This window comes from Silene latifolia, chromosome 5 (genome assembly GCF_048544455.1).
Source record: "Silene latifolia isolate original U9 population chromosome 5, ASM4854445v1, whole genome shotgun sequence".
Taxonomy (NCBI): domain Eukaryota; kingdom Viridiplantae; phylum Streptophyta; class Magnoliopsida; order Caryophyllales; family Caryophyllaceae; genus Silene; species Silene latifolia.
The window spans coordinates 1,991,548-2,003,185 of record NC_133530.1 but is presented as its reverse complement, the minus strand read 5'-3'; the positions used below and the strand labels follow the sequence as shown (position 1 = coordinate 2,003,185).

The 11,638-nt window shown below is 36.8% G+C and overlaps 1 protein-coding gene across 1 annotated transcript; it reads right to left on the bottom strand.

The window, feature by feature from the left end:
- Positions 1 to 3,743: 3,743 nt before the first annotated feature.
- Positions 3,744 to 8,727, bottom strand: LOC141656354 (TPR repeat-containing thioredoxin TTL1-like). Its single transcript, XM_074463217.1, has 7 exons — positions 7,350 to 8,727; positions 6,022 to 6,217; positions 5,696 to 5,880; positions 5,277 to 5,610; positions 4,876 to 5,080; positions 4,685 to 4,791; positions 3,744 to 4,468 (listed from the first exon to the last, which is right to left on the bottom strand). Exons 1-7 carry the CDS (start codon positions 8,285 to 8,287, stop codon positions 4,316 to 4,318), a joined length of 2,118 nt encoding a protein of 705 aa, XP_074319318.1. The 5' UTR covers positions 8,288 to 8,727; the 3' UTR covers positions 3,744 to 4,315.
- Positions 8,728 to 11,638: the final 2,911 nt, after the last annotated feature.

Here is an 11,638-nt window from a genome sequence, read left to right as displayed (position 1 = left end):
TCGTATTGGACAAAGTTTCTTTTCACCCGGATTTTGAATCACGTGTCCGGGGTCGCTTTAAATTTACTCAATCCATTTTTCACGATTATCGGAGTTTCGGCCCAAGCTGTTTTATCACCCACTGTCACCAACAAATGTCCTCCATTACTCGTCAATATTTTTGTGGCCCATTTATCGGACCAGACGAAGCGTTCATGCGATTTACGGACGTTTTTATTCTGGGACCCTGGAATCTCGAAAACCGTGTATTATACACTTCAATTTGAGTCGTTCTGGATGTCGTACGGAATCAAGTTTCTTTTTCAACCGCTTTCGAAACCACTTGTCAGGGGTCGTTTTAGAAGTTAGCCTATTCGATTTCAGCCCCAAATATCTAAGTATTAATCCATTTTTTTCCAATTATCAGAGTTTCGCCCAAGGCTGGTTTATCACCCATCGCCATCATCAAATGTCCTCAGTTACTCATCAAAACTTATGATAGGCTAAAAAAAACATGGCAATTACATACGAAGTATACAAAAAGATACGATTATTCTGTTATCTTAGATGGGACAAAAATTTACTAATCTCGATGCATTATGTGATTATCTTATACTCCCTCCATTCAACTTTTATCACCCCATTTCAATATAATACCCCTCACATATAATAGAGAAATGGGGTGATAATTGTTGAATGGAGGGAGTATGTGATATTTGTTCCGTTTGAAAGGTTGGAACGAATATGTTCGTCTTAAATGAGAATTTGTGTAAAAAGCGATACAGCCGATATGATCATGTCGTTATCACGCATTCAGGCATACGACCCTAAGAGTCTAAGACTAAGTTGAGATCTTTTAGAGCATTCTCGTGAATAAATAAAGTCGTACTACGTATAGGTTGACAAAATTAGTTGACCGACCATCTGCCTTAAAAGAATGGGAACACAAAGAAAAGTGCAACAAATACTAAGGAAAAAAGTAAAACATGCGTCAAATATTATGGAAAAGAATTCAAAAACTATACAATATTGTCTCAACTAAATAAGTAGTAGGTTAGGTATCCATATATTCAATCAATAATTCTGATATAGAACGGCGTTACGCAAAAGTTATTGTAAAATTAGATGATAAGAACATCAAAGTCTTTCGTAATGATTTTATAATGTTTTATTGTAAGATCATTTACAGAAAACTTGCTCGTATTCAATATTGAGACTAAACTTTTTGTTACCTTCTTGTCTTAATTTCATGTGTTTGTGCAAATTGTTTGAAATAAGTTTTGATTAGATATATTTCTTTCTAGTAACTATTTCAAATATATGAAAATGACATACATGAAGCTTTGATAGATTTAACATTTTTCAAATCATTATAAAAGTTTTTAAGAAAGCAGAGTATTACTCAGACTCGACTGCAAGTGTCGGACACGATACTGTGTGGAGTGTCATATACAAATAATTTTACGCAAAATTTTCTATTGCATCAGACACTTCAAGTGCCCGGAATGCAACATGCACGCGCGATCAAAGTAAAATGTCAAAGCACCACCGTGTATAGATTAAAGTAACAGAATTAAATCAATAATCGTCGAATTAATTCAATTTCAACATGATATGAGACAAACTTACTCAGCTCGGGGTTTAAATCCATCCGAGGGAGTTTGTATTTTGTTCATATTCAAGTCGGATCAGTTTTGTCAATTTTGAGTGTCGTAACTAAAAAAACAAAAAAGAAGAGGAAGTAGGTAAAAAACTAAAAAGGTCACCTTCTAAACAGGCGAGCAACCGGGTGAAGTCCCACGTCTTAGCGTGACAACCACATTTCATCCCCACACAACCAAACAATGTCACCTTCAATAACGTTATTATTTAGTGTCTTTGTTTTTTTGTGACAAAAAAATTTGTAATTTTATGACTTTAATGCCATAATTTGTGCCTCAAAATTGTTACAACCTTTACCAACTGCATGTCTTTCCTTTAATTTTGGTAAACTAAATGATTTACATATGGCGATTGTCGGATTTTACGAATTCATCCTAAAACAAATCGGTTATAGAAGGAACTGGATAGTGGACACTCGTCCTAAGTGGATGTCACACCACGTCATGATGTTATTCTGCAACGTATTTAGTTAACCTAAAGAGCACTTTAATGATCACTTCATACTAAGCAGATTTCAGCTTTCTTAGCTAGTAAACTCACAAGGAGTAATACTTATGATCTGAGTTCAAACCGCGTCAGATGATACTCTTCACCACAGTATTAGTCCACATTATATCGAGCAAAATCAACTCATCCTTGTTATCGGTTAAACTAGGCTCAACGCGTTTGTTGTAGACCTCCACCAAAACTCCGTCTTGGTTGAAAATCGTGAGTTTTCAATTATCGTATTATCAAAAGAATGAGAATGAGATATGTTGGTTTATACCTAAAGAAAACTAAAAAAACAAAGAAAGATTAGGCCATTTTAAAGCAAGCACCCGTTGATCAAGGAAAGGTAATGTTATGACACAAATGTTATCCCCAAAAGTTCGAGGATTTCTACATTTAGAAATTGTTTAGTTAATACTTGTACAGTATTAATTAATTAATTAATTAAATTAAATTAAATAATATTATCAAATCATAATGGTCGGTTCATTTGTGGGTCCCAACGCATTAAACAGACAGCACTTTGAGAATTGAGATCTATAAATAAATCTATAATCTATAATTCACATGATATTTAAATTCTTGGGTATACCGGGTGTACCACGTCATCATACACCCTACCCAATGAGAATATTAGAATTGACTAAATTCTCCATAAATACTTAAACATAATCTTAATAAAATAAAAACTCACGCATCTCATTGGTTAGGGTGTACGATATTTTTGTACACCCGGTGGACCTTAGAATTTTTCTGCTATAATCTGCACATGGATTCTAGAAATGATCTATAACATGTCAACGATTCTGGTATAAGACGGTTTCACGACAAATTAAATGCCCAACTCACATACTAATTACATCCTCAAATTGTAGGATTGTTGTACAATGAACTTTATCGACCTAAACTAAATTGAGCTGAACTGAAATAAAATTAACTCATAACGGAAATTAATTTGTGTAGCGATAGGAATCATAGGATCCTATGTTTGACATTTATATGGGTCGGATTTTAAAATTTTCTTCGATATAGCTTGATCGTTATGTTAATATTGCAAGTAAATTTCAATACGATTCCTTAACCTTACAACTAGTCGTAAAGCCGTCATTTATTATCGATAACAAGACGATTAACGGAGACCGATAGACGGCGATAGTCATATAGAAGACTCACAAAGTGGGGAAAGAGAGATGCCGTTAGCATAAGGATAACACAATATGGTGAAAGTAATAGCAGCAATGAATGTCATCAACCACCACACCAGTCCATAATCAAGATAACCTAAACAATCATCAATGAATTTAATAATATAAAAGGGAAAAAAAAAACTTGAAACGGCCTTCATTTACTACCGCCAAAAGACAAAAGTTTCGAAAAATACACAAATTCTTAAATAAGACGATTGTACATATACAATGGCCTTGCTATAGATCGTTTAATTTTATAACGAGGCCATTGTGAGTGATACAATTGTCCAGCATATCTCGGCTAGCTTAGCTGATAAAGTCATGAGACGCGTCACTACTCATAACTTGGGTTTAAACTTCAAACCACGTCAGCATCACACTCGCCTTTGTGGCTCTCGTTACACCAAAAAAAACGTGATACAACAATTTAAGGGGCGAAAATTGGGGAATTTTATTAATGAAACAAATAAAAATGGTAGTGCAAAAATAACAAGAAATATGATAAAAATTCACATTAAATTAAATTGATATTCATTCATCCTTCCTTGACTAAACCATTAAGATAACCCACCATACCTGCAATCTATCTCCATTCATGGCCTTCAAATGTGTTGTTTTGTGTATATAATCAACAACATATATACATTGTACAAATCCCCTCTTTTCAACCAACCAGCCTCTTCTGCCATTTCGACTCGTTTCCATCCAATCCAATGAATAAACGTCCCTCGCGAGTTGTTTTTTGAAACGGAAAATTGGCCAATTTGAAAAGGGAATGTAGGTACTAATTGTGACAAGGGTTCCTTGGGAATTTGCGACTAATAGGGATTAGGAATATTTCATGACACGGGTGAAGTAGTAGTAATCCTCAGTTGTTGGGTTCAAAAAGGTAGAATTTACGAGTGGAAGAAGCGTCCCAAACAATGTAGTGGTTGGGAAAATGGGGCGACGGATTGGAGCAAGGGAACTAGAGATATGTTTGGAGTCCTGTTGTGCTGCTATAAACTATAATGTCTCACCGAAGCTTCCAAAACGTCGTTTGTTGGGTTTATTATCTCTTTCACCCGACTGCCATTCTTGTATATTTTGAATGTTGGTACAATCTTCACGCTTTCAGAGTCCGCTATATCTGCATTACCCTCGACATCCACCTACAATCATCAAATACCGAAAAAATAGCATAAGATGCATGGGAATTTCGGGTTCTTAAAATAGGTTGGAAGTGTTACTCAACTTTTCGACATGATAAATCATCGTGTTTTGGCATAAAACATAGTTGCTAGGGTATTCATACACGAAATCATAGGAACAACGCCAACGGAGAAACATAAATCTCAAGTCAAAACGTGTACAGACAGATAACGCACCTTCACGAAATTGATGGAAGGATATCGACTGCATAGCGTATCCAAGAAACAAGATATACGCTGGCATTCTGTAATCGAGGGATTCTCAAAATGTACCACGGATAAACCTGCAGTTCCAAAATATCGATATTATTATATCAAAAATTTAGACGACGACAAAAATCCGCGGGCACTGGACACGGAAAGAATACCTGGTGAGGATATAGTAGCTCGGAAGTGGTCCAAACCCGTAATCTCCTCTACATCACCACCGAACTTCATGTTCAAAACCTCTTCACCACGAGATTTCTTCAATGCAATTTGCGCATGAAACAAAGACTCCGCTACTTCAGAATCTTGCGGGAGCTCTTTCCTCAACGCTTCATAATCTCTTACAGCCTCGGCCCAACGTTCAAGCTATTATCAAAACCCACAAGGTTTACAATTGTCTCGGCATATAAAAATGACACCATATAGAAAAAATCAAAATTTGTACTTATTCGGTTTTGACGGTTCACTAATGATAACTTTGACCATTAATCTCTCTAGTAGATGTAGACCTCTAAAGTAAATGGGAAGAATAACGGAATGGGAAGAGTACCGAGCAAATTACCTTATTGTTTGCGGCAGCCCTTCGAAGAAGGGCCTTGGTGTAATTAGGATGGATACGAAGTGCATGGTTGCAATCTTCAATAGACTTCTCCCACATCGCGAGCTTATACCAACAAGCAGCCCTATTGCCGTAAATAACAGAGTTGGAAGGATCAAGCCTAAGCCCTTCTCCATAAGCAGCACAAGCTTCAGTAAACCTTTCAGCCTTGAAAAGTTCGTTTCCACGAGCACGAGCTCTAGAGACTTGCTTCACGGTGTTTAGAAGTTTTGCAACATCGACATTCCTAGGATCGATCTTCCCGGCTTTGTCAGCAGATGATACCGCATTCTCAAACCTGCAAGATTTCCATCATCTCTTCTCACTTTCCCATCTAGCTTCTAAGTAATGGCTTCTGAAAACATAAGATATCCTCTACTCACCTTCCTAGGGCCATCTCGATTTGTGCTCGGACATAAAAGAGGTAAGCCTCAGAAAGCATCCCAAAAGACTTACTGTGTGAGCAGCATTGTGGCATCGGGTCGATTTTTGGTATATTTGATAGAATGCTTTCTACATCATCAAGCTGCTGTAGTTTCAGCAGGGATTCTGCTCTACATAAAAAAAGCTGGAAATTCATCGAACCACTTAGCACGTTTTTCAAAAATAATTAATCAAACTTCCAACATTGTGTAAGGCCGCTACACAAGTAATATCGTAAATTTTGCATGTAATGCACTTCTGCAAGCATAGGACTAAAACTTTGTACCTGAGGAGAATAATCGGCTCCGGCAGAAATTGCAGCATTTCCTTCCCGCAATGTGGTTTTCCAATCGCCCATTATCCGGGCATCTGAGCATCTGATCAAATGCTTCTCAACCGCTTGCAATTTGAGGAGTTCCGGTGCCTCTGGCTGTTGTCCAGCATAGCACAGATGCTTCTTAGCAACCTCTACCTGTCCTAATCTAAACCGACCAACAAAACAGGATTAAATTAGGTATTGTTACCGACAACTAGGCAAATACATCATACATGCAAACACGACCAACCAACAATGGCGAAATAAATGAACACGGCATCATATATCAACTGAAAAATACAAATATCACTTTTTGAGTACAGGGAACGGCATCATATTAGACATAGAAGAATGATTACGTTATTAGACAATAGGCAATAATACGGAGAACATGCACAAGGACTCGAAAAAGAGTGACTTGGACCTTTCAAAATAGCAAGGAAGAACAAACTATGCCGAAATGCCTATTATTAATCACAATTCACCATCAAGTCCGCAAACTAACTTGCCCTAAATTGTACATTGACAATGACAACCAACTACTCACACTCAAAAGCTAAATTTCCGCGAACAAGACCTCTCAGAGAATCGAACATGTTTAAAGACGACTTAAATTGATCAAACAGACGGAATCAAGGTAGACAATAAAAACCTCCAATGTTCTAAGATCACTAATGACTAGAGCACATGGCAAAGGCCCAAAGAGCAATACTACTACTATTTCATGTGCCTCAAATAATTCACATTTGCCAGCCAAAAGTTTCCCATTATTATGAAAATGAAATAATGTGATTCATGATTCATGAATCATGATTATGACATTGTCACCAATCAAAATCCCATGTACACCTTACTAAATTTACTAATCAAGTCCAAAACATAAATCATATTTTATTTTTTTGGTCCAAAGGTAGTCATAAGGACGATTATGATGCTCACGGGATTTGAACTTAGGTCATCAACAACCCATCTCATGACTTTAACAACTAAACTAGCTGACATCTTCGAAAATATAAATCAAAATCCCATGTACACCTTACTAATTTTACTAATCAAGTCCAAAACATAAATCATATTTTACTTTTTTGGTCCAAAGGTAGTCATAAGGACGATTTTGATGCTCACGGGATTTGAACTCGGGTCATAAGCAACACATCTCACAACTTTACCAATTAAGTCAGCTGACATCTTCGAAAACATAAATCACAATGCACATGAAAACATCAAATTCACAACTAAAATCATATAAAAAAAACGTAAATGATTAGGACGGAGGGAGTATCAATGTAGGAGTCTACCTTATAAGCAAAGAGCCTAATCTAAGGTGAGCTCTACCATAGGAAGGATCCAACCTAACAGCCTCCTCACACTCTTTGACCGCCTCACCAACCCGACCCAAACCCGTCAATGCAGCTGCCCGGTTACTCCGGTAAGCTGCATTTCCGGGCGAAATCGATATCGCCCGATCATATAAATACAATGCCTCCCCAAAATTCCCTTTTCTATATTGCTCATTCCCCATCCTCTTCACCTCCTCACCATCTATACTCCCCCTTCTCCCCTTATCGCCACCGCTACCGCCACCTGACACGTGTCCCCTCACATTCCCCGCCACGTGTCCTCTTGCCTCACTGGCAGTGGACCCGCCTGACCGCATTATACTGCCGTGACCGTAATTGACCGACCCGGATCCCAACACGTCGGGTCGGGTCGGTCTACGGGCAGGTGGGGCAGTGGGTTGACTATGATGGGCAGCTTTTAATCTGCCCGAAGGGCAGATTATGTTGCCCGTGGGTAACACATTCAACGGAGGCGAGTTGACCGACCCGTTACTGTTACCACTTCCCCCACCCGGGTACAAATTCAAACCTGAGTATGAACCCATCGATCCGGTCGAGCCGGACCGGGTATGACCCGGTCTAGTCCGACCGGGTCCACGAACGGAACCGGTTTCAAGTTCACCAGAATGCCCCTTCAAAACCGGATTCGAATTCAAATTCGGATTCGGGTTAGTTCGAAATGACCCGGATGAGCTCGAACTACTACTCGTTGTGGTCGTCGTTGTAGCCGTAAGTGAACTGTTTGCTGGACCACTTGACCGGGTCCGAAGCGGGGAAACAGGCGAGCCCGAACCCGGACCCGAAACCAGATCAAGTTCACGGAAATCGGGTTTATCACCAATTAAATCAGTCTCCTTTAGCCGATCTGCTACAGTTTCCATACCCGAATTCGCCATTACTCCCAACAATTTCCCACAAAATGCTAAATGTACAAACTTCGTCGCTCGAAAAAAAACTTCTTTTATTATTAAAACAATGTGATACGAAGAAAAAAAAATGAAAACTTTGATGAATTAAGAGTGAAAATGAAGAAATGGAGAAATGGGTATTTTGAAGAAGAATTAATGGAGAAAAGAGTAAGAAAAAAAGAGGGGATCTCGTGAAGGAAAAGAAGAAAGCAAAGAATGTGAATGTTATTAAACTTAAACTTGTTAAAGTTTTAATTTTTTTTTTTGTTTTTTTTGGGGGGAATTTAGGAGGAGTAAAGAACTGTGTTCTTGAGTGATTTTGATGGTATTTGTGAGAGGTTGAGAGAAAGGGGAAGAAGGGGAAAGAAGAGAAGGAAGGAAATGGTGGTGGTTTTATTGCCTTTTTTAAAAAAATAAAAATAAAAAATAAAATTATTACGGAGTAGTACATTTTATTTTGCAAAGATCATCTACTCCTCTTCATTTCTTCCTCTCCATTTCTGATCCAGATACATGTTAAATACGATACCGAGTAATATTTATCATCCACTTCATCATGCATTACTTCTATTTAGACCTGGCAAACGGGTTAATCGGATCGGATTCTGTTTGGGTCGGGTCATTTCGGGTCAGTCATTCTCAAGTTATTTGTGGATAGTAAACCGTTTACAACAATTAACATTCAGGTCGAGTTATACTGGGTTGAACCAATTCTAGTTTGGATCAAGTACGGTCGTACGGGTCTTGAGTTCATGTGTCGGGTCGGGTTCGGGTTTGGTTAATTTTGCAAGGCTATAGTTCTATTGATGATCGTTAGATCGTTTACAACAATTAACATTCGGGTCGAGTTATACTTGGTTGAATCAATTCTGGTTCGGATCAAGTACGGCCGTACGGGTCTTGAGTTCGGGTATCGGGTCGAGTTATTCGAGTCTGGTTAATTTTCCCAGGCTACAATTCTATTGATGATCGACTGATCGTTAGATCGTTTTAGGAAATAATCTTGATCTTTTAGAAGAATTCGAGAGGTGAGGTGATAGGGAGGATCCAAAATGCAATTTATTACTCGTATTTTGATCTGCATTGATTAATATGAATTCGCATGTAAGACGGTTTCTTAATACGCAGTAGTTTAATAAAATAATCTCTTAACACTTTTTTTTTTACTCAATTTGTAATTTTTGGAAAGATTATTTAATTATTTTGTAAATAATTAATGATCTTTTATACTTTTTTTACTTTTTTAGGGCCAAAGTTTCCAATTTTTGATCATATAGGAAGATTATACTAAAATGAACAGAGTTACTTTGTTTATGAATGTCTCGTTGAATTATCTACTCGTATTTATTGCAAACTTATAAACCCCTTTCGATTTAACATTATTTACCTCAAATATGAATCAGTAAGCCTCGCTTGTTACGGTTATGTTGAAAAGGAAGAGTTGGATACTTGGATTGGATGAGACGGATTGTGATTTCTTCTAGTTCACGAGAGAAGTGAAACAAAATCAGTGTTGACTAAAGAGAAGTGAGTAAGCACACACTGTAACGTACGTAGGTTTTCCTCGTTGCACTCTACTAACTACTACGCCCTAAATTCAATTCTTGCATTCATTAGCTTAACATAGAATACGAGTACAATAGTACATGTATATTGAATTCATTAGAAGAATATAAGTATGACGTCCATTTTTACATTACTTTATTACGAGTATAAAACCGTATTACATAAAAGTTATAGGTATAACTCTGTTACGAATTGAAAAAATTGAATCTTTTAGTATTAGAAATGGTTATAACTCATGTAGGGCGACGGTACGTGGTAAATTGTAAACACTACGTAGTATATTTTAAATGTCGATTTAAATTAACTTGGTAGGAGGTTGAAAGATTGTAGTGCTTGATTATTATTGGATAATCAGGAGAATATATATACCAGCCTAAGGCGATATTATATCCTAATATAAACAATACGGCTACTACTAAAAACTGATACAAACATATAAACATATTACAAAAATATTCACATAATATTCTTATTCTTTGTCTAAGATTATCCCCAAATAAGGTCAATTGCTTGGTCATGACCTTGCTTGGTCACGGTTAATCAAGTAATAAGTATTGTTAATGTGTGACCAAGGGTGGTTAATTTGTGACCAAAAACAAGAAATGGTCAATTTGTGACCAAGGTTGGTCAATTTGTGACCAAGGTTGATCAAAAGAGAGTTCTTGTTGACCTTCTACGTTTCAATTTTTTATTGGTTGAACAATTATAAAACAATAAAAAAACAATTGGGAATGTTGTAAAGTGGATAATGATTGGGTTGATGACCTAGGTCGCGACCTTTTGCTTGGAGGGTGAAAATGGGTCAAGGTTAATAAGGTAGGAATAAGAGTAAAATCGACTCGCGACCTAGTTAGCGCGACCACTGCTTGGGGATGGTCTAACAGAGATGATTTAGTTACATGCATGCAAGCTAAATGCGATTTTGTGCACCGATATGATGGAAGGATCAAGGATGCAGTTAACACTAAAACTTGGGAGAGACGGTCTCTCACTAAATTATTGAGAGACCAATCTTTTGTACCTTTTTATTTGTATTTCGTACCCCTTTTATTGTTGATTGTGACATAGTAATTTCGTACCTATTTACATAATAAATGTACCCATTTTATCATTAATAATGATTTTGTACCTATTTTATTACCTTTAGTACCACTTTTTCTTAAAATTGTACAATGGTCTCTCAATAAAGCTTATTAAGATACCGTCTCTCCAGCGAGAGAAGAAATGAAGTTTTTATGACCGTATAATGAATTGATTCGATTTAAGACAATACTCCCTCCATTCAACTCCACTTTACATGTTTGCTTTATCACGTTTGCCAACGCGAATTTTATGCAATAAATATCTTTAGCTACGTATTTGCAAAAATTATAAAAGTTAGATATTTTTAATGTACTCTTAAAGACGAATCAAATAAGATCCCACATGAATATATTTTAACTTATGTATCGAGAGAAAATTGAAGTTGAATATCCGCTTGTGAATAGTGTGCAAAATAAAAACCTGCAAAGTGGAGTTGAATGGAGGGAGTATGTATTAGTCACAATAATAATCGTGTAATACGGTTTTACAAGGAGTGTTTTTATACGTATATCTTTTCTAAAAAAAAAAAAAAAAAAAAAAAAAAAAAAACTATTTTTCCAACAAAAAAAAAAAAAAAAATCAAATTATTTTTAAAAATTAAAATGAAAATTCCTTCAAACCCTCACTTCCTAATCCTAGATTCCTGTTACTTTCCAGATTCATGACTTTGTTACGCAATGACAGAAAACC

Bases quoted from the DNA above. Each gene is read 5' to 3' on its own strand.
- LOC141656354 (XM_074463217.1), bottom strand. From the start codon at position 8,287: ATGGCGAATTCGGGTATGGAAACTGTAGCAGATCGGCTAAAGGAGACT. The intron at 6,218-7,349 runs GTAGACTCCTAC...TGGTCGGTTTAG, and splicing joins TTAGGCTCTTTGCTTATAAG to ATTAGGACAGGTAGAGGTTG. The intron at 5,611-5,695 runs GTGAGTAGAGGA...GAAATCTTGCAG, and splicing joins ATCGAGATGGCCCTAGGAAG to GTTTGAGAATGCGGTATCAT.